Genomic DNA, 23,205 nt, shown 5'->3' with positions numbered 1-23,205 from the left:
TCTTTGGAAAAAAAGGGATGTCAAGGCAAGTCAGGCACTCACACACCCATAACACACTTTTATACAAACACCTGTAAACTTACACTTACACACTCACAATCTTCCTGCTAATCTTTGTCCTTCAGCTTTAACCCTTCGAGTGTATTTGTGTGTGTCTGTGTGTGTGTGTGTGTGTGTTATTTAACACCCTCATTGCACTCATCCACAATCTGCTAACCTTTCATTTAATGTTTGTGTACATACTTGCACACACACACACACACACACACACACACACACACACACACACACACACACACACCTATCTACTTTCTCTCTCTCTCACACACACACACACACACACACACACACACACACACACACACACACACACACACACACACACACACACACATAAGCACACTCTCGCTCTCTCTTGTCAGCATGTCCCTGGAAGCAGCCAAACTGTCGGTTACCGCTGCACACACATGCTCGCTTTCAGCTCGGCTCTCTCTTTAGTCGCGGCCAAGGGAGGAGGAGGGGGAGAAGGAGGAGTAGGAGGAGGATGAGGAGGAAGGGAAAAGAAATAGTGAGGCTGAAAGGAACAGACTGAAACACATAGATAGAGAAGAGAAAGAGAGAGACTTGGACCAACCTCTGGCTGCTTACCTCTCGCCACTGCCTTGGCTGACTGTGTGAGACACTGGATGCAGCCCGACAAGTGATGCCTCACACCCTCTGGAGCAGCACATAGTCAGGACTTTCTTCAGCTTTCTCTATCTATATTTCCCCCTCTGCGTGTTAAAATGATGAGGAGAGACCGTCTTTTCTTGGCCGCGACCCTCACAGCCATCTTCTCCGCTGACCTCTACTTTATCCTCCTGCCAAAGCTGCGGAGCGTGGGGCAAGGATCGGGACACTTTTGCTCATGCGGCCCCAGAAATCTAACCCTTCCCAGGCACGGGGGTCTCGCCACCCCCCAACTCTACAACTGGACTTCGGTGCCGCCCCTGGATGGCACCACATCTGAACCCACAGATGGGGGCTCAAAGCTGGGGAGGCTGTTTGCTCACCCTCTGTACAACATCCAGACTCCGGTGCTGGGGCCGGAGGAGAGGCTGCTGCAGGGGGAGCAGCTGATGGAGTACTACAGGAGGAAGGTGTCACGCTGGGAAAGGTCAGTTACTTGTGTAGTTTTTCAAGATTTTAAAGATCACATTTAGATGTTGCTTATTTTGCCCACAGTGCAGTTGGTTTTGTGATGGCCTGACAACTAACTAAATGGGACCTTTTCACGTGTTACTCAACTTTATTGTGAAAGAAGAGAAAAAGATTTCACTGTGTTGTGAAGCACGTGTAGGGCTTGACTGTGGTAGAGGGGGCAGGGTTCACTGACATTACGGCCAAACCCTCAGCAGATGCACACAAACACACATCCACGCACATAAACACACTTGAACAGCATTTGTTCACAATAACAGACATACACCCACAGACAGACGTCAGATTGTGTAGACACTTCTGTGCGTCATGAAAGCTGGTGGCAGAAAACCCTCACAAACATGTCATTGCGAGCGCTCGCCTCTGCAATGCTCTTTTTAAGGTAAACAGGGATTTAAAGCTGCTAAAGCCCATCATAATCTGTGGGAGCCGTAGCTGTCTTGGCTCACGAGGCTGTCTATCCTGACACAGTGCACTCCCTCTGAGAGATACAGATTTTGGGCTCTTACAGTGGAAAATCAGAAGAAATATGAGCAATGGATCTCCTCTCAGCTGCTTTGAAAAAAAAAGACTAAACAAACACAATGGATAGCCCAAAGCCTTGTTTATATCTTGCAGCCGCATCTTAACACTGCAAACACACATAGAAGAGCTTTTTGACAAGGGCTTCTCAAATGACAACTGGTTTTATTTGCGTGCTTACTTGCATGCTTCCTGGCAAATGTTGCACCACTGAAACACTCTCCATTTCCTCTTTGTTTCTCCTGTTTGATTCAACACTGTGGTCTGTGGTCTGCACTTATCCCTTGTCCTGATTAACCTGATCTGTCACTTCAGCTCGCTGGGCGACTGATGGCTCAGTAGGATGAGCGATGAACAAATCCTATTTATATTCCTTTGCTTTATTATCTCTGGGCTTCATCCAGGCTGTGATGGAGTTTGTTTGGGTTGGTAGATGACTGTCCCACTCAGTGCGGTCAGCGCTGGCGATGTGGGGCCCAATTCACCGGAGATTTTTTGGGGGTCTGGTTCAGGCTTCAAGTACAGCAGAGAGGAGAGGATGCTTTTGGAATTCACATTTGTGTTACAAATGCTTTTAAAAACAATAAAGAGCCCATTAGATAACTAATAAAATTCTATATGTAAATGAAAATTGGGCTACAGGGGGAAATGGGCAAATAAATTTATAAAACAGAGTGTGCGTAATGAATTCAATAAATGTCTGTACTAAACACATTGTAAGACCTGCTGTGAAGAAAACCTGTTGAATGCACTTTACCACACAGATTTCTGGCATCAAGTACCGTTCCAAATCTGTGGTCTTTCCAAAAATAAAATACTGCCTACACAAAATGTTGCAAGAAGTGATTTTAATTTGCCTGCCTGTAATTCCCAAGCAGAGGGTGTTTTTTTTAAAGCTTGCCAATCCAGGTTTTGCAAGAGCCCTGGTCTCTTTCATTCGGCTGCCTCACAGTTGTTTATGTAACATGGCATTCACATCCTCTCTACAGCAAGAAAGTGTGCGATTGCACTTGTACTCTGTCCGGACTGTTTTGTTAAAGTTAACCTCTGTACGGCTTCTCACTCCTCAGACATATGAAACTCTACAGTGAGGCAGCGGCCCTGTCCAACATCACTGTGAACGAACATGAAGTGACCTTTGACCCCGACGCCAGCTGGCTGAAGTTCCACCTGGGAATAAGCCGCTACGCTCTGTACTCCCGCGATGACCCCGCTATCCCACAACTACTCAAGGAGATGCAGAGCATGACTGTCGTCAGCGCAGGTGATAGATGGATGGATGGATGGGATTTAAAACATCTTTATGTGAAATGAATTGTAATCGCATACATTTGGATTAAAAACAAACGGTTGCCACCCAGAAGGCTTTGTCACATATTGTCACTATTTGTACCACTGTATCTCAAGTCAAAATTAAGACCACATTTCTTATAAATATATAAGTATATAAATATATATATATATAGCTTTTTGCCATATGAAATGATGTGAATCTGTAAAGTTTCAGAGCTTTATTCCTGCTTTGTGCCATTCAACAATATCCCTTTGTGCTATAAAGTAAAAGAGTAGTTTTCGAACTTAGTGGACATCTTGCTGGATTCTAGAGACTGAATATGTGTCTAAATCCTTCTGGTGGTGAATTACTGTTACAATGCTATAGCGCCTTTGTGATCAATGTGTGCTAAATTATGAGCTAACAAACCGTTATCTCTTACAGATTACACTCAAGATGAGAAGGCCCTTAAAGGAGCATGTGATTGTACCCAAGGTATGGTCAGTTTACCACTGAATTAAATTAGGCTTCTATATCTGCTTGGGTTTTGATGTTCCTTGTCTCATGTCTCATGCTGTGTAGCTCTATATTTTGTGTACAACGTGTAACAACATGATTGTTAGATCTCTGACTAGTCCCTTTGTCTCCCTCTTTTTGTTTCCCATCTTTTCTGCTGTGCTTGGCGGCACCATCACAGACAAACACACTGCTGCCTTTGTGATGGCAAGGATTTTGTTTTCATTTGGCACTAAAAATTCAGATTTTTCTGTCTGTGTAAGACACTTGCTCTGGGGCAAAAAAAAACAGGCATTCGTTCATGTTCAAAGAGTAAAACTCTTAATTAAATGTTTGATGTCTGCATGCTCTGAGGGAAGCCAACATTTCCAGGCTTCAGCCTACACACCAGCCACTACCTATGCTGTCATCTCCTACTGTACCTCTGAACACCACGCAAGCCAAAACTGCAAATGTATGGATGGATAATTGAAAAAGTTTTTTTTTAATAGATGTTACTGTTGCAAGAAATTAGCATATGATATGGTGGATGAAATAATGATGCAGCTAGCTGCTGGCAAAGTATAAGTAATAAGGCGTTCATATAATGAATATAAATGCATGTGTAAAGGCTGTACTATACTTTTTCAAGCAGAAATATGAACATAAAAGCAGATTTGGGTGGCAAAAAGAGCTATATTATTCAGTATTTCAGCAAGAATATTTTTTATTGTATGTCCTCTCTGTGGCTCCCAAACACAGTGAAGTGGCTGACCACGCAAACATCATTTACTGCCAAGAAGAAATGCAACAAAACAATCTGTCCCGCCGGTTTAAATTTAACCTTAAAAGACTTTCTCATTATTTCAGTAACCGAAGAGCGACAGTCTTCGTCGGCCATGAAGGCTACGCCAGTTTGGTCCTCTTTTCATTCATTTCCAGAAAAAAAGTAGAGATTGTAAACCTTTTTATGATTGTTAACTATTAATACTCAGGAGTTTCACAGAGTGCAGCAGGGGGAAGGCGTGTGTGTGGTTAGTCTGGTGTACAGCTGTGACATAATATACAGCCAGACAGAGAGAGCAGAGCACAAGCTGTGTGACCAACCCCCCAATTACTTTATCACATGGAACAGGCAGATCTAGTTTGAACTGGCCCCTGGGGCATTAAGCTGAAAACCAAATACCGACTCATTAACAATGCTCAGTGTTTACTTAACACTTGCTAACATTCAAACCCAAAAGCAGAAACAATGTAAAGTGGGAGTCAGTTTCTACATAACGTAAAGGAAATGTGTGATATAAAGTTGGTTGATCTCCACTAATGTGTACTCGATATGACTGAGCATCTCATGTTTCTTTCTCTTTCGGACTCTCCTCTCTAGTTGTGAAGCCAAGTGGACACCACCTGAAACTGGCTCTGAAGATGCAAAACTTTGCTAAAGCCATGTTCAAACCAATGAGGTGTGACATGATAGTATGTGTACTGTTGATTTTATACTACAGACAATTTCACAGACAGCTTGATCACTGTGTATGTTTTGACTTAGTGTGTGTGTGTTCGTGTCAGGCAGCAGAGGGACGAGGAGACTCCGGAAGACGTCTTCTACTTTGTCGATTTCCAGAGGCACAATGCAGAGATTGCTGCCTTTCACCTGGACAGGTGCAGCCCTCCTGTTCACTCACAATGCTCTTTATCACTGAATTTGTTTTTTCCTGTTTTACTATCATCCCGTTTTACACTCTGTGTATTTTAAGTGGTCTCGCAGTGAATTTGTGCTTGAGTGGCGGCAGTGGTGCTTGGGGGTAATTTTAGTTTTTGCTGCACTGTCTGTGTTTTTATTGCTCCAAGTTATGGTTCTGGTGCATACTGATGTGCTACAAATGTTTGTCTTTGGGCACTTTATTTTAAATGCACAATCCGTGATGCGAATGTAAAACTAAAACGAGCAAGTAAAAATTAGTTAATAATGGTTTCCAATGATTGTAAGCAGCAGTGTAACATACTGGAGAGCTAGTGGCATGGCTCTAGAGATGGCAATGTCAGTCTGTCAACCCACCACTTTGGTCCAGGCAGAAATATCTCTACAATTAGACATTAAAGTGACATTAAATTCTGTGCAGACATTCATGGTCCCTGCAGGAAGAATGCTACTGACTTTGGTGATCTACTGACTTCTCCTCTAGCGTCACCATTAGCTTAACATTTGTGGTTTTGGGTGAAATGTCTCAGCACTGATGTGTAAAAGTGCTATTAGAGTGGATGAAGGTTGTTCACATTTGTATGGTTAAAAAATTATGGATTACCAAACACATTCTAATTGATTGTGTCTTAGAGGAGCAATGATGAAATTAGTTTGTAATCTTAAAGAGATAGAGGCAACATTCATACCACTCTGAAACAAAATCCTAAAAATGCTAAATTGTCTCAAACAAATAGATAAAACTAAGTCTCCCAGTGCCAAATTAAATACACCACCCAGCCCACACAAAGATTGCAACATGTTTGCCCAGCCCAGGATTTCCAAACTAGCATAAAACACAAGCTATGGACAAACACAAGAACACACACACTCGTCTTTGTGTAATTGCACATTAGCTGATGTGAGGTGATTCAGTCTGAAACACAGTCATCACTTCACCACACCAGACAGAAAACAACAGGAGTGCCACGTCAACAACTCAAACAATCAATATAATTCTGAACAGTCATTCTTATACTGTATATTGATATATTTTATCTATTAGTCTTTACAGTGTAAGAACACATGGTGACAGTCAGATCACTTCTCCTCTCTCTCCTATTTGTTAATTTATAGCGGTGTGTTTTTAATCTGTAGCGGCATGTTGTCTCTCTCTGTTGTTGTGTCTGTGCTGGCTGCCAGGAGTCCATCATCATTATCACCAGCAATCAGCAGTTGGGGAATGCTGACGATATGAGAAACCGCCATTCAGCTTCACACAGTGATTGTTTGATTACTGTTTGTGAGACATAACAAAAATATGGCCTTCGGGGAGGTATAAGCTCTTGATAGTGTATATGAACGCAGCCAGCTAAATTACACGCCGAGACTGTCAATATGACACGTCATTGATAAGGATCAGTGAAAATTAGCCGTGGGCTCCTGTGAAATGAGGTATGGAGGCAGAGATAAAGACACCCTCATCTTCAGATAGTTCACATTATGTGTATTTATGTAGGAATGAACTGTGCGAAATTCCTTAAAAAAGAAACCGAGATAGGTTATTTCTTTAGGGGTTTTCTTCTGAATCTCATCAACCTATTTGTTAGGATCCTGGATTTCCGGAGAGTCCCGCCGGTGGCTGGCAGGCTGGTGAACCTCACAGGAGAAGTCCTCCAAGTCACACACAACGAAGACCTACGAGCCGTTTTCTTCACCTCACCAGGTAAAGAGCCAGCAGGCCTCTTTTAAAGGAATAGTTTGACATTTTGGGAAATACACTAATTCACTTTTTTTGCCAAGTTAGATTCATACCACTATTGTGTCTGTACACTATGTATGGAGCCGTCAGTTAGCTTAGAGTTAGCTTATCTTAGCATAATGAATGTTTTTTGTATGCATTAAACAAACAAAATATGAAAACCGGCTAAACTAAGATAACCACGAACGGAAAGACATGAGAGTGGTATCAATCTTCTCCATTAACTCTTGGCAAGAAAGTGGATAAGAAAAGTTTCCAAAATGTCCAACTATTTGCTTCATGCATCCAGCAGCTTGTGTCACTTGTTTGGGTTCATTGAGTTTTTTTCTGAGAATCTTCGAGAGGTTTTGAAGTTCCAGTATTTGTTTAATGAAGCTTGGATATTTTGTGCCGTTTTCCGTGCCGTATTGTATTTAACTGTTCTAAGTTGTTTTTAAGACCATGTTCAGCAGCGAAGTGACATGTTTCATTTATATCATGCCAATACCAGATATTTAGTAACACTTGAACATCTACTTTACAAACAGGGCATATCTAAGCCTGTCTGTGAGGTATTTTGTTTATGGTTTGATGTTTTTCTGGCTGGTGACACAGCATGCAGTTGGAGGGAAGGGGACAGAGCTGATCAAAAAGCATGTAACCGTATGTGGGCAGGAAACTGATTTTGTATTTCACCATTTTGCTCTGCTTCTCAACAGCAAATAACACATGTTTCTTCGCCAAGTGCCTGTATGTGTGTAAGACGGAATATGCCGTGTGCGGGAGCCCCGTCCTGCTGGAGGGCTCCCTGTCTGCCTACCTGCCCGGCCTCAGCATCGCTCCCCGCATCTCCATCCCCAACCCCTGGATACGCTCCTACACCTTCACTGGACGAGAAGAGTAAGACCTCCTTACACGCAGTACTTGATAAACTGTTGTCTTGTTTGGCTCAATGGGAAGATTGTGGTATATTTTACTTTTACTGACTATAATCCAACTGCGGTTGAGACATTTGGTGGCCTCCAGTCAGATTCCAGTGTTTTTCAAAAAGACCAGATTTCCCATAAATCCTGTCGATGCTGAATCAAATTGGATGTTTATCTCCTTGGTCAAAGGCTTTTCCAATTAAGGATAAAAGAGGTGGATTTTTTAATTTCACCCGTTCTTTGTTACACCATCCACTATTTCTATAAACTGTGAAGTCAATTTGCACCAGACTTCCTGTTTGGTGCCATAAATCTGCTGAGCGGGTTTCCCATGAAATCCACTTCAGTGACCTACAATGTAAAATGCAGTACAGAGGCTGGTTACATTATTATAATAATGTCTCACAATTGTAGGAATGTACATATGTATCCATTTAAAGGTGCAACGTGTAAGAATTTAAAGAGGTGGTATTATGCTTTTTAGCTTTTTCCCTCTCCTTTATTGAGTTATATACCTTTTTTGTGCATTTAATAGGTTTGCAAAGTGAAAAAGCCCAAAGTCCACCCAAATGGAGTTCCCATCTCCCACAGAAAACAGCTCTGAACTGCTTGAAGACAGCTTGTTTGTACTCCAGCCTTTTCTTCTGCTTTGCTGTGACATCACAGCGCAATACGTGTCATAATGTTCGCCTAGCGACTAGTCCGACACGCCCTCAAAAACACCGGTGGAAAAACACTGAGCTGCAGCACACGGTGACAAGACGTCCGCCTGCTGCCTCTCCTCTCCCGTTCAAACACTAGCTACGCTGCAGGCAGTCAATGGAAATGAAAAAGGTCTTACTGTGATGCAGAGACAGAGCACAGTTATACTATAATAACTTTGTGAATGAAATATACTTTTGTTATAAATGAATAACTCTCCACTCTGACACTCTTGCTCCAGTCCACGTTGCTAAGCTGGTAAGAGGAACATATACAGCTGAACCGAAGCCGTGTTTACCGGTTTCTCGCGACCTGCCCTACTCTGCTTCTGATTGGCTAGTAGTCCTTAACTAGGAATTGCGCATGTTCAAACCCCAACAAAGATTTTGTAAAAGCAAGATGCCTCACTCTGTAGCTAAAACGAAGCGTTCAACACACAGGGTGAAAAGAGGAGCTGCAGCAATGTGCAAAAAAATATGGTGTTTTTTGTAATGTAAACCTCTTCTGGTACAACCCCTAAATAAAATTATGAACCTGAAAATTAGCATAATATGACCTCTTTAAGAAATTTAAGACTTTAAAACATTCCCTTAACTAGCTAATGGCAGTTAGCCGCAACTATTACCTGATATGTGATATGCTGCCCCCTATCTTTTTGGAGTATGAATTTGAGTCAAGGTGGAGAGTAGTCTGAATTCTTGCACATCGAACCTTTAAAGAATGCAGAAAATGGTTGTAAGGAAACGGAGGGGTCTGGTTAAAAACAGTTCCCGGATCACAACTGGTGAATGATGTCATTTATGTATTTATGTGTGTCTGTTTTTAAAGGTGGGAAGTGAATCCCTTCTTCTGTGACACCATAAAGCAGCTGTATCCCTATAACTCAGGCAACAGGCTCCTCAACATCATAGACATGTCCATCTTCGACTTCCTTACGAGTATTGTATATCACTACCTACTACTATCATCTATTATTGGCATGAGCACTAGAACTTTCACTGTCTGTAATTGTTCTATATATTTCTGTAACATTTTTTTCCCTATGTTACAGGCAACATGGACAGGCATCACTATGAGATTTTTACCAAATTTGGGGATGAAGGCTTCCTCCTCCACTTGGACAATGCCCGAGGGTGAGACAAAAACATCACAGAACACATATTATTACTGTGAAATGATGCTTTGTAGTTTCATTTCCTTGTCACATTCTTGTGCTCAGGTTTGGGAAGCACTCTCAAGATGAGATTTCCATCCTGGCTCCGCTATCTCAGTGCTGCATGTAAGATCGTTTGTGGATTTATAATGGAGATCAAGTGTCATTTTTAAAGAAGCAAAGAAGTTTTGCGAGGAAAATGAACCGCTTTTCTCTTCCTCCTCAGGATAAAGCGCTCCACTCTGTTGCGGCTCCAGCTCCTGGCCCAACCTGAATTCAGGCTGAGCGATGTGATGAGGGAGTCCCTGGAGGGAGACCCCTTACAGCCGATCCTTACGGACCCCCACCTCTTAGCACTGGACCGTAGGTTACAGAAGGTCCTCCGAGTGGTCCAGCGCTGCGTCCGGCGGCTGGGTGAGGATGAGGTGATCACTAAGGACTTTGTCAAATCCTCAGCGAAACCTCAGACTGCCACAGAAACGAAACAGGTCAGGTAACAGAGGAAACAAGGTCCTGGTTCCTCCTCATTGCTGCTCTTTGTATCGCAGAGGACTTCATCATGAAGCACAGTCAAATCGTGAGCAAATAAGGCTCAGACAGTTTAAGAAGAAGCCATAAATGGACACACTGTGAAATCTTCAGAGCAGCTTGTCAGAGACAGAAGTAATTGCTTTGTGGAGGTTCAGAACTTGAATCACTGCAGGCATCAAATTCCCATCACAGAGAAAGCCATTACTTTTTATTTCCTTTTGTTTCTCTCATGGTCATAAATTCCCCCAAGGGTACTTTTTATGCCCTTTCATAAAGTCATAAAATGGAAGTAAATTAAGACCTTTTAAGGAACAATTAAAGACCAATTTCACCTGGAAAATTAGCTGGGAGAGTAAAAACAAAGTAGCAACAGTAGAATATTTCACTGATACATGAGGCCATAGGCGCTCTCTCACTGTCATACACATTCAGCAATGGAATAATTATTTATATGAGAGCTGTGATGCACTGGATCAGTCAAATAAATGAATATATTGAATATTGTGGAAAGAAAGCTTTGTGTGTCCATTTGATGTTATAATTATAAAATAAAGTCATTTTATGGGATGGCATAGTGCAAGCTTTCAAGATAAGTTGTCACCTGCAAGTAACAGAAGTGTGTGTGTGTGTGTGTGTGTGTGTGTGTGTGTCTTTGAGGAAAGTGCTACCTATTGAACAGCCTTTCAGTCTACTCCACCCCTTTTTTCCAGACTTGTAATCCTTCTGTCTCATCAGTGTTTAAACAGCTTTACGACAGCCGTGTCAACTAAAAACAGGCTGAGACAGAGAAACCTAAAGCAACTGAGAAATATGTGGTAACCACTGGTAATAATTCTTAACTAAGCCAACTTTTTGCTATTATAAATCTGTGAATGCGTTTTCCTCTGTGAACATGTCTGAGCTTTGGTCTTCGTTATTTTCTTTGTTGTCATCTGACAAACCCGAGACGTTGCAGGTCTCCGTGTGATGTGATGTCAGACGAATAACCACAACTATTTTTAAGATCTTAAGAGTTTGTGAGTCATGCCAAATAAAGTCAGACATGTGCCTGACATAGCAGGCAGGAAGGCTGACAAGCAGTATCATAAAATGTGCTCTCTACCCCAGGTAAATACCTTCATACCACAGCATGTATACAGTATATCTCCATTAAAACCTAGCAGCAGGAATATTTTAACTCCTGTGGAAAATGAAGAATGACTAGGATTCACTAATGATTAGGATGTTAAGGAACAGACTGAACCTTTCCCAACTCCAACTAATTAACAGCAACAATATTAAAGCAGTAAATGTTGGTGCTTCCCAATGCCAAGTGCAATTGTTCATAATGAAGTTTTTGCTCATTATTTGAAAATATCACTGCATGGAAAAATGACCTAAGTGGTCTAAAGTCATAAAAATCCTCTTAAAAGGAAAAAACAGTGATATCATGTATTATTAACCAAACAGAGCATGTTTAAAAATAATGAGAGGAGGAATAAGCAAAAGTAAACATTTACAGTTTAAAATAAAACAGGACTATTAATATATGTTTTGGTGCAGGACTAAATACCAATTATCATGAGGGAACATGTCTCCCCCTGGTGGACAGATCACAGCCACTTTACACCCTCTTTACATATTAGTGACAATGTCTTCAAAATACATTCCACATCATGTAAACTAGTTAGTTAGAGTAAATGCCCAGTTTCAGTACAGTAAGTCTTAAAAAAAAAGAAAGGACAAAACCGGAGACAAAGCTGAATCATTTTTACTTTTTATTGCTTAAACTGCCATCTGGAACAATCTATACCAAAAGGATAAACATCTTTGCACATACAGGAGGTCAAACTGAATACAGGGTAGAATAGAAAAAGAATGGTCCTCTGATCGCCTGCAGTTCTCTGCACTGCAGGCCTAACAAACTCACTGAAGGTCGGGCTAGCAGGAGTGACTGACTACTACTGTAAGCCCAGGTTAGGTAAGCTAAGGCAAACCGGGACGATTGCAGTGTGGTTTAAAAACATTTTGGACTAAAACCGATGATGCCGCTATTTACATGAAAACAATATTTTTGACGAAGGCGAGTCAAACCTTCGCCCCTAACGGAGTCATTTCCTGTGAATCAGAACAAACAGGATGTGCTGTCAATGGACACAAATCCACATGTAACCAAATCCACGAGGATGACCTCAGGGTTAGGGGGGACCAGATGAAGATGATCAATTAAACAGTAAAGAAAAATACACTCATGTCCATTGACAAAAACTCTTCTCACTAACCTGACTACCCTGCAATCGGCACTAAAGTCAAATCTTTTGGGACATACAAACATTCGCCTTGATTCCAAGCAAGTGCTCTGAATGAGATAGAATTTAAACGGACATGTGACTGGTTCTATGTCATTTCTGGTAACAGACAAGTGAGGCAGGAATGAAGAGTTAAGCCTATAATCCAGAAGTCAACATTGTATGATTTGGTAAAGATCTTTAAAAAATAAAAACAAAATAAAAGACAGACTAAACATTTTATGCCATCTAAATAGTCATGAAGCAGTTAAGCTTGGGCGTAACAAACCAAATAATAATAATAAGATCCCGCTTCTGCACGCAGCCGCAGGCCGCGCTTTTTAATACACGCTTCCATTCATACCGGATCACTGGATGCCCAAAACATCATGCCAAATAAGCATAGAGAACAGATCACAAGCTACTCTGATGAAAATATAGCCACCTTTTCAACAGGCAATAAGCAATGACACTAGTTTTAAATAAATATCTGCTCACATTGCCTGTCAGCTCACCTGCGATGCTTTGATACATAAATACTTCCGATGTCCTGAAATCCATAAACCATCTTGTTTTTTTTCCAAGACTTCACTTCAATAAACCTTTAATTAGCCATTTGATCTATTTTTAAAAAGTTTTATCCCAAGACGTTTTACACAATACAATTACATACTGTTTTGTCAGTTGACAAGAAGAAGCATTTATTTACTTTGTGGCACTGGACACCTAAAATAGAATTTATGGAAAAATAAGTGTTTACAAAAGACAGTTAAACGTTTTGTTTGTTTGTTTTTTTTAAGATCACCATCACTCCAAACCATAAGTTTATCATTTAGTCAATGATAATAATATAACTATGATCATTTTAACTATACTATGATAACATTTTGATTACAAACCATAGCAGAAGAGTGACCAAGTTATTTGGTATATACTAAAAAAATTGAATACTGAAATACACGTAATACTCTTGTTTTTTTTTTTTCTTTCTTTTTTTGTTTTTTTATTTCTTCCTCAGAGTAGTCAAGGCAGTTATTGTATGGTCGTTCTACCGATTACGAGGACAATAAGGGTTATAACTACTTCCTGTTTGGAGCTCCAAATAGTCAGGGAACAGAACACGCATGGCATTTCCAAGGCTATGCATCTTTGCGTTGTGACAGTTAGACATTTGGCACTAGCCTGGTAGCTGCACATTAAAATTTAAAAAAAAACGTACGTTGTGCAAGCTGTCTAGAACTCAGCAAAACAGACTCATCAGTGTTTCATCATACCAATCAAAGGTAACCAAAAACAATAAGTAAGTACAACCATCATATAGCTGAAACCTAAAAATGTCTGACAAAGTTTGATGCAATCATATTCTTTCTGCCTTCTACAGTATTCTAGGTTCTGCTCTACGCTGTCTATATAATCAGGCTAACTGATGTCAAAAAGGAAGCTCTTTAACGGGGAAGAAGCAGTCCTCTCTTCACTTCAATCTACAACATAAATCCGTAACAAATTCACCAAAAGCGCCAAGTAAAGGTTGATTGTCCTGTCTCGTCAGTCGGAGACCCTAATGTCTTTCAGATCTCACAACAATCCAGCTTGGTGTTTAAGTCTAAAAAAAGAAAGTGTAACCAGCTAATACATATATAACATAGGTAACATGTGATGTAACTGTGCCTACAAGGTAGCGTACAGCAGCTGGTACAAGCGCTGGTGAATGGCTGAAAGTCACGTCTGCGTGACGGGTGGTTACAACAAAATTATCTCTGTGTGTAAAACAAAAGAAAACAAAAGAAAGGGAGGAAAGCAAACAGAAAAGAAGAAGAAAGTGACAAAAAGCAAATTGCATTGTGGACCCTGGGTCTAAAAGGAAAAAAAAAATAAAAAATTAAAGAGGGAAAAGGGCGGAAGGAGAGGGAGGGAGGGCAGGGAGAGACGCACCCCTTCAGACAGACAGCGAGACGAAGCTGTTGTACTGTTGGATGTTACGTTTGAGAATGTCTGAACAGGGACCCAGGACGCGCTCGAAGCGGGGCCGGTCCAGCTTGACGCATTTCAGGGGGCCACGGGCGACCACGGTGGCGGCGCGGGGACGGTTCATCAGCAGAGCGATCTCACCTGGAGAACACACACACAAAAACATACACACAGTTTAAAATCCTCAAAAAACAAAAGTGCAATTCATTAAAAAAAGAACGTCTTTGACAAACCCAACGTTTTTTTGTCTAGAACAAGAAACATATACACAGTGTATGACTCTGTCATAGTTATAATATATTCTTAGAATGTCATGAGTGCCACTACTGCATTATTTCCATTTTTTTTAACTTACAACAGTACCAAAAAATTATATGAATTAAATAAATTACATAAAAGATTGCTGTGACAATAATTTAGTTCTTACCAAAATAGTCAGATGGTCCTAACCTCCCCACTTCCACAAACTCCTCGTTCTCTGAGCGACGCTGCAACACGGCTGCAGAACCCTGAAAACACACACACACACACACACACACACACACACACACCTGTCATATTGTTGCATTTTACTATTTTGATTGTCAAAATAGTTACATTTTGATTTTCTGTTGATCGACTAATCAATCAATTGACTAATCATTTCAGCTCAGGAAATCTAGTTTAGGAGTGAGACAAGATTTTCACATCGCCACAAGAGGGCGTGTAAGTCTGGTTAACAAATTGGTTGAAATAGTTTAAAAGAGCCACAAAAGAAGATACAGTACTGTGCAAAGTTTTTAGGCAGGTGTGGAAAAAATGCTGTAGAGTAAGAATGCTTTCAAAAATAGACATGTTACTACATTATATTTATCAATTAACAAAAATGCAAAGTGAATGCACAGAAGAAAATCAAATCAATATTTTTTATGGCCACTCAAGTTTTTTACTCTGCAGGTACGTTGGCCCAAACATCTTCTGTGGATGTAAGAGGCCTCAGTTTCTTCTCTCTCTTCACGTAATCCCAGACAGACTTGATGTTGTTGAGATCAGGGCTCTGTGGGGGCTATACCATCACTTTCAGGTCTCCTTGTTCTTCTTCACACTGAAGATAGTTCTTAATGACTTTTGCTGAATGTTTGGTGTTGTTGTCATGCTGCAGAATACATTTGGGGCCAATCAGATGCCTCCCTGATGGTACTGCATGACGAATAAGTATCTGCCTGTACTTCTCAGCATTGAGGAGACCATTATTTCTGACTAAATCACTAACTCTGTTTGCAGAAATGCAGCCTCAAACTTGCAATGAACCTCCTCCATGCTTCACTGTTGCCTGCAGACACTCATTCTTGTACCGCTCTCCAGCCCTTTGGTGTAGCCAAATATCTTCAAATTTTGACTCCTGGCTGGGATTTTTCTGCACCCCAGATCCTGTGTTTCTGTGCATAGTTGAGTCGCTTGGCCTTGTTTTCATGTCGGAGGTGGCTTTTTGGCTAACCCGACTTCTCCAGACAGTAGATAGGTGTACCAGTCCTGTTTTCTGCAGCTCTGAGCTGATGGCACTGCTGGACATCTTCCGACTGAGAAGGGCAAGACGTGTCTTATCTGCTGCTAGTGGTGCAACGGCTTGTAGTTGACCGCACGGACCCCATTTCTATTTGCATATTCAGTGTTGTAACAGGGACACTGGGATGCTTGTCAACATAGAAACAGATCATAGATTGTGATGTTTATTCCCGTTTCAGTAATATCTGCAGCTCCGCTGCAGCTACTGTCTCACAAGTGTTGATAGGCTCTTACTCATGATGCGTAACCTATCAGATAATGCCGTGGGCGAGACACTGAGTGAGATTACAGAGTAGCGAATACAGACAGACTACACTGCTACACTTGAGTTTTGTAATCCGTTGTACCACTATCCGCTGCAGTAAGTCTCCTTGGCCAACCACTGAGTCTACGGTCCACTACGTTGCCCGTTTCTTTGTGCTTCTTCAAAAGAGCTTGGACGCTCTATCTGGAAACCCCTGTCTGCCTTGTGTCTTGTTGCTGTGCTCAGTCTTGCCATGGTGTATGACTTTTGACAGTAAATTGTAGGGCTGGGAGATATGGCCAAAATTTTGTTATCATGATAAAAACATTTCATATCATTCGATATCGATAATTATCACGATATATGTCAAATCATTATTTCTTTAAAGTTTAAAGGCTGATTCTTGCTCCTTAGTGAAAATTGAAGAAACCAGATGGTTCATTGTGTGGTTAAACTTTTCTTTATAGTCAGAATGTGACAAACACTTGATGCCAAACAGTGGATCACTTAACAAATCTGAGGTAGAACATTCAAAACTATTATGATAAAATCTTTTTCATCAAATATTAATATATTAAATTAAAGGCTAATTTGTCCGTGATTTAAATGAATTAAACCAAATATTTATTGACGATATATTGAACATTTATTATATTGAGGAAAATTATACTGCGATAATTATCATTATTGTTTTATTGCCCAGCCCTAGTAAATTGTGTTCTTCAATCTCACCTTGTTGGCTGAGTTTGGCTGTTTCTCACCCAGCTGTATTCCTCCTACAAAACGGTTTCTGTTTCAGTTAATGATTGTGTTTCAACCTAAATATTGAACTGGTGATCAACAGCACCTGTTTGGTACAATTGTTTAATCATACATAGCTAGAAGAATTGATGCGGTTTTGAAGACAAAGGTTGGTCACACCAAATACTGATTTGACTTAGATTTTTCTTCTGTTCAATCCCTTTGTATTTTGTTAATTGATAAATATAATTTATTAACATGTCTATTTTTGACACATTTCTCCAAACCTATGTATGTAACAACATTAAGTCACAAGTGGATCCAACACCTAAACTGATTAAATAATTATGTATATATATAATAACCAGCAACATGAAAAAACTGAAACAAGTAACTTAGGACATCTCAAAGTGTTTCTGACACAGTGTAGGACTTCTCACAGTGTTTCAAACTAGTCCAGCTGCCGTTGATTTTAATCTAACTTGGAAAACATTGACCAGGATGGTTGAGAATTTAAAGGTGAATCTGGTATTTTGTGCGTGTCTGTGAGAGAAAGTTGGTGTGTACCTCTAAGATGATGAAGAATTCATCCCCAGGCTCTCCCTGCACTACAATCTTCTGTCCATCCTCAAACTGGACGGGCTCCAAGGCATCAGCGACTGTAAGACGCTCCCATTTGTCAAGAGACTCTGGGGGGGGGGCAGAAGAGAGGATTCAGCTGAAATGACAAGTCACCCTAAAAAAAACTCTTTTGTTTTTAGGTGAGATATTTTTATATGCTCTTTCAGGTTATTTCTCAGCACCAAACACAAGTAACGTGCTTCTCCTCTTCTATTTTATGTGGATTTTTTTTTTTTTAATGAACCCACCTAAAATGGACACTTTCCTGAGGAATTCCTCGTACATCTTCCTCTTTCTCAAAGTGCTTCCCTAAAGAGAAAAACATTTAGAATAATTAATAATACTATCAATTGTGTAACTGCGTTAAAATGAAACTAAAGACACTGAGGGACTCGTTGCAGTCTTAGAAGTTCAATAAGAGAGATGCTGCATCTAGGCATTACATTAAAGACAAATATTTATTACAAGTTCTCTGCATTACAGTTAAACATTACTATAGTACTACTATAGTCCTCACCATAAGTATTCTCCTGTAGCTGTCTCTGTCAATGCCCCACAGCTTCACATTGGTCTTGGCTCTAACTGTAGCTGCCCTTGGGGTGCCGTATATCAGGGCCAGCTCTCCAAAGCTGCCTCCTTCCCCGATGCTAGTCACCCATTCATTGTTCACATACACCTGTCAGATTAGTAGAGCAGAAGCCAAAGTGTTAAATTGTGATCAAAACACCCACTAAATTGTATTTTTATGTATATTAACACTGATTTCCAAAACTCTCTGACGAGGATCAGATACTCACATCCATCTCCCCTTGGTCAATAACATAGAAATTGTCACCTTCGTCACCTGGGTGCATCCAACAACACTATTAGCATCACACAAAGACATGCTATGATTTAGATAAATGCTTGTTCGGCTAAACACTCAAAAGACTTAAGCCTACCCTGCAGAATGACTGTTTCCCCTGCGATGTAGGTGACTGGAAACATTGCATCAAATATGTCACTGGGAAGGAACAGATTTGTGAGTTGATTCGCCCAAAACACTTACACAATGATCAAAACTTTATTTATATCGATGTTTAAAAAAAGAAAAAAACACTCTTTAAAGATAGGTACCTCCTCTCATTGTCGTCCAGGTGTGAGAAGAGCACATTCTTTTCAATAGCTTTGGCCAAGGCTGCCATCGTCTTGTAGTCTTTTGGAATGACCTTAGAAAACAACACGTTACGTGTTAAGATGTTTTCACTCACTGAAGAGTTTCAAACAAAGTAAACTTTGCATAATGTTGATAGTATCAGGTTGTTGATGTAGATGTTAAGTGTTGCAACACTCTTTTAGGCTTGTCTACCTTTCTGACGTATGAGGCTGCATCCTCCTCTGTGTAGACCTCTGCGCTGAAGGCTCCTCTCCGCCGGCGACCCTTTACCACAGGATTCATGGGGGGAGACACCTCCTCATCACGTGAGTCTGAACGGGAACTGCTGGCCTTTTGCTGGTTCTGAATCTGTTTGGCCTCCTCCTGGAAGGGAGGGAAGAGAGGGTGGAGTCAGCAGACTGTCAGCCAACATGGTTTATAGTTGCTGCAGTTCATAGGTTATTTTTAAAAGACTTTTTGTGCAATAACATGCTAGGCAAAGTACTTCACAAGATATACAGACACACATTTTTTTGCGACTTAAAACTAATTTTTACTCCTTGGCTTTTAATCCGGGATGAGCTGTATGTTGCTGTTTTGTTGGTGTTGTATTTTGTCTATTTCTTGACTCACGTCAATGTACAGCACTTTGGTCAACCCGGTTGTTTTTAAATGTGCTTTAGAAATAAAGTTGGATTGGACTGAATTGGAAGATGATTTAAAGGTTACTTTGAGCATCTGAAAAAGAAATCTGATAAATAAGAGGATGATAAACTATAAAAGACCAGATTGAAAGTCCAATCAAAAAAAGGAAGCTACCTATGAATGCATCTTTCTGGGTCTAGATAGCATGCAAGCAGCAGTTTCAGAAAAAAAATTCATTCATGGGTTACTGTGGAATTTCAGGCTATTGTATGTGCAGTTGTATGTTTTAATTTAATTTAATGAATTTGAATGAAGTTTTACTAACTTTGCGTAACCGTTTCTTTTTTAACTGATAGTTATAGTAAATGTAGCATCCAGTTTTAAACATGGCTCCCGGAAAGCCTAATCCCATCTATACATATACACTTGCGAAGTCCAAATTCTTGGCTAAAAGCATGTGTATAATGTGTAGAATGTGTACTGCTTTGTCCACTATGCACAGTTGCAGAGTGAACAAAGCAAAACACAGAAACAACTGAGATAGATGTTTTTTTTGCCCGAGAAATAAAAAGGAAATTTAGTCTGACCAAGTGTAAATAAATACAGCTTGTTATGGCAAATATTAGCTGGCTTATGAGACAATAACAGCCTGGTGTAATATAATATATACAATGCTCAGCTTTCACTGTATAATGATTTGCCACTGAACAATAAGGGCAACCAAAAAGCACACACACACACCAACCTTTTCCAGCCTCTCGAAGTACTCCCTGAGGAAGGCCATGGGCCTGTCTGGCCTGGAGGTGCACAGCTGGACAATGCAGTCCTTCAGCAGCTGTTGAATGTTATGTTTCTGCACATACTGCTCACACTCCCTCAGGCTCCGCTCCTCTTCGCTGCTCGTACTTCCAGAAGCCATGACCGCAACCGCAACCCTGCTCTGTGACCTCTAACCTTTGTGCTGGAGAAAGTGGAGAGTAACCGGTGAAAAAGTGGACATGTTTTCAGGTCATCACTGTACAACATGGATCCACTGGATCACCAGAGAGCAACACAGGGTGCCTGTGTGTGCAGTGATGAGAAATGGACAGACAGAAAATGTGAGAAAAATAGAACCAGAGTGAGAAGGCATGGGGGGGGGGGGGCACTGTGGAGCTTCTAAGTGTTATGGGTGAAAACTGGTCATATGATGTGATCACACATATCTGACTACAGACAACAAACTGGGGAAGGCACACTGTCTGTCCTGGGTTTATTTACTCAAAACAATTTAACTTTTTTACCAGCCTGAATAAAGCCCTCTATCATAGAGAGAGAGAGAGAGAGTATCATACATTACACACAGCCTAATTTTAGACTAAACCTGAAATGAAGGCCAGAGAATCAATCCACTGTGTGACAGACCAAACCATAAAAGCAAATGCACTTACTTGGGGTTTCAAAATTTCAAGTCACAATACTGCTGTGGAGAAAAATAGCCAGATCATGTGATCAGCCTCTGTGATAGAAGCTTCTTCGGATAACTCTGTGCTTGATCTAACCTTGTAGTCTAAAACAGGAAGGCCTCTAAAGCCCTGCTGAAACCAAAATGTGCTTTTTACATAAGTACTTGAGTAAACAAGTGGAGCAAGCAGACCGATCCATCCTGTCCTTGCAAGTGTATCATGCATGTGCATCAGTATAATAGGATTCGAATCATTTCTAATCTGACAAGGCGCAGGGGAGATTACTAGCCATGTTATCAAAGATGATATTGGCACAGCCTTTATGCACCCTGCTACACTCATGATGGAAACATGGCAGGCTTGTTTTAATCTAAACCTACCACAGGAATAACTAAGTGATAGTGATAAATGATACTGTTTTCAGACCAGGTGGTATAAATTAAGAGCAAATGCTACAGACAAGACCCAACAACAGGGATCTTCTACCTTACATTACTAGTAAGTCTTACTTGGATTGAAATATCTGTGCTAGTGAAAGTACAATTAACGTGCTAATTCACTAATTCAGTTACTGAGCTGCAGCACCACCTCTGCTGTCTACTAAGAAACGGGCTGTCAATTGAATTACAGAAAACACTGCGATTCACAAATGACCTTGCTGAACAAGTGACAGCGGAGTATGCTAGAGGATACATGATAATAACGCATCTATTGGTCTGCAAACTAAGTAAATGCTACCGCCTGTTAGAGACACTGTGAAGCAAATGCCCTGTCTGTAACGTTATCACCGTCTAGGTCAGGAAGGCTTCATGAGGAGGCTGACGGCTGCAGCCAAGTAGCTAACAGCAAGCACAATTAATGATGACACACTCCCTGCCCTAAACTATAATAATCTGTATACACAAATACAAATGAATAAAAAACGTGTTATAATTTGGCTCGAATATCCTTGGCCTAGGTTTTGTTAGAGAATGTATCTAGTGTGATGCCTAGCTGGCTAACGCTAGCTCCGTGCAAAGGCAAAGCTCTCCTCCAATGACGCCATCTTGAGTTCTATCATAAACAAACGAGAGACGGAGGAAACAAATATCACCTATCCAGAGGTCACATGATCCATGGACTGAAAAAACGCAAATACTCACAAGAAACTGTGAATTCCTGCCGAGCCCTTCGATAGCGACTCGGGATGGATGATATTTCTCAAAGCGCACCGTTACCAGATCCTCCTCGCTTCGATTTTTTCCCGAGCCCTGGACCGCTGCCCCACCGGATACGGCTGAGAACCAATCAACAGCCGTCAGTGACGTCAATTCTCCTCGTTCTGACATGTGAGCCCGTAACCCCTGGCAACCTTAAAGGAGACCGCACGGAAACCGTGACGTCAAGGAAATAGTTTAGAAATGAAAAAAATCGATTGCTATCTGATTAAAAATTTGCATGATAACAGTAAATCTCTCTGTGTCTTTAATTAGAGATGCGCAAACACCGCAGCGTGCAAGCAGTCGATTTCCAACATGAGGGTATTTTCGGAGACATTGGGGGACAGATAAGTCAGGAGTGGGCTCCCCAGACAAATCAATTCTCATAGGAACATTAAGGAATGGTGCAGAGGTCTCTCTTTTCTCAGCAGGCAGCCGGACATTTAAATAATGTGTCAAAGTGATCACAATATAATGTGCAGAACAAAACAGTAAACATTAACTTATATTAATAATGTAAGTTCGCATAAAAGCACTCATATCACAATGTAAAAATACTAAACTACAAGTATAACTCCTGCACTCAGAATGTTACTTAGCCTACTTACAAGTATAGAGGGGTTATCAGCAAAATGTATCCTACTTAAACTAGGCTTATAATCGAGAAAAATAAAAATATGGCTCTTGTGAGATTTATATTATATATAACGTTATAACGTATGAATAAATATAACATAACTGGACACATACAAGTTGTCCCAAGCCTATTTATTGTTTTTAGCAAAATAAATATATTACATGTTAGGGGGAGGGGGATCAACATCTGCATTTAGGTTTAACAATGCAACCTGCGTAGATCTAAACGTACAAAATAAATAACTATAACACATTTACGAAACGTAAGCTAACATAATATTCTCATATGCAAATGTAAAATAAACAATAGCAGTGTTTAGCAGTTCAACATCTCTGCTGCACGGACGTGTAGCATGCATGATCCGTCTTTTATCCAATGAAATCATCAAAACAATTCCTCGTGACAAGACAGAAAGTGCAATTGGCCAATTAAACGTTTTTTCACCAAAATAGGCGGTTCTTATTTGATTGACAACTATGTCGTCAAATCAATAAGAGGATTTTAACAACTCGACTAATAGAAACGCCGAAGAGG

At 40.7% G+C, this 23,205-nt stretch overlaps 2 protein-coding genes across 3 annotated transcripts; one reads left to right on the top strand and one right to left on the bottom strand.

The window, feature by feature from the left end:
- Positions 1-370: 370 nt before the first annotated feature.
- Positions 371-10,796, top strand: fam20a (FAM20A golgi associated secretory pathway pseudokinase). Of its 2 annotated transcripts, none has more exons than XM_038736437.1 (11): positions 371-1,156; positions 2,793-2,986; positions 3,440-3,490; positions 4,875-4,953; positions 5,060-5,152; positions 6,782-6,897; positions 7,632-7,812; positions 9,369-9,483; positions 9,592-9,673; positions 9,760-9,819; positions 9,920-10,061. In XM_038736437.1, coding segments are annotated over exons 1-11 (1,344 nt in total). In that variant the 5' UTR covers positions 371-785; the 3' UTR covers positions 9,922-10,061. The 2 variants fall into 2 exon arrangements, with proteins under 2 accessions (XP_038592365.1, XP_038592364.1); XM_038736436.1 differs by having other exon boundaries at positions 374-1,156; positions 9,369-9,478; positions 9,920-10,796.
- Positions 10,797-11,968: 1,172 nt separating this feature from the next.
- LOC119916432 (cAMP-dependent protein kinase type I-alpha regulatory subunit) lies at positions 11,969-22,135 on the bottom strand. Its single transcript, XM_038736440.1, has 11 exons — positions 21,978-22,135; positions 20,136-20,351; positions 18,959-19,129; positions 18,727-18,818; positions 18,552-18,613; positions 18,408-18,454; positions 18,128-18,286; positions 17,859-17,919; positions 17,557-17,678; positions 14,887-14,968; positions 11,969-14,600 (listed from the first exon to the last, which is right to left on the bottom strand). The coding sequence occupies exons 2-11, from the start codon at positions 20,307-20,309 to the stop codon at positions 14,428-14,430; spliced, it is 1,143 nt and encodes a 380-aa protein (XP_038592368.1). The 5' UTR covers positions 20,310-20,351; positions 21,978-22,135; the 3' UTR covers positions 11,969-14,427.
- Positions 22,136-23,205: the final 1,070 nt, after the last annotated feature.

Source organism: Micropterus salmoides, unplaced genomic scaffold (assembly GCF_014851395.1).
Source record: "Micropterus salmoides isolate LMB-PRFRI ecotype aquatic unplaced genomic scaffold, ASM1485139v1 Ms_hic_scaffold_21, whole genome shotgun sequence".
NCBI classification, from domain to species: domain Eukaryota; kingdom Metazoa; phylum Chordata; class Actinopteri; order Centrarchiformes; family Centrarchidae; genus Micropterus; species Micropterus salmoides.
Note: the sequence above shows the minus strand (reverse complement) of the source record. Positions and strands in the feature narration are given on the sequence as shown.

Coding starts and splice junctions, on each gene's coding strand:
- fam20a (XM_038736436.1), top strand. CDS start 786: ATGATGAGGAGAGACCGTCTTTTCTTGGCCGCGACCCTCACAGCCATC. Junction 1,157..2,792: donor AAGGTGTCACGCTGGGAAAG/GTCAGTTACTTG, acceptor CTCACTCCTCAG/ACATATGAAACTCTACAGTG. Junction 5,153..6,781: donor GCTGCCTTTCACCTGGACAG/GTGCAGCCCTCC, acceptor CCTATTTGTTAG/GATCCTGGATTTCCGGAGAG.
- LOC119916432 (XM_038736440.1), bottom strand. CDS start 20,309: ATGGCTTCTGGAAGTACGAGCAGCGAAGAGGAGCGGAGCCTGAGGGAG. Junction 18,455..18,551: donor GGAAACAGTCATTCTGCAGG/GTAGGCTTAAGT, acceptor GGATGCACCCAG/GTGACGAAGGTGACAATTTC. Junction 14,601..14,886: donor AGGACCATCTGACTATTTTG/GTAAGAACTAAA, acceptor TGTGTTCTCCAG/GTGAGATCGCTCTGCTGATG.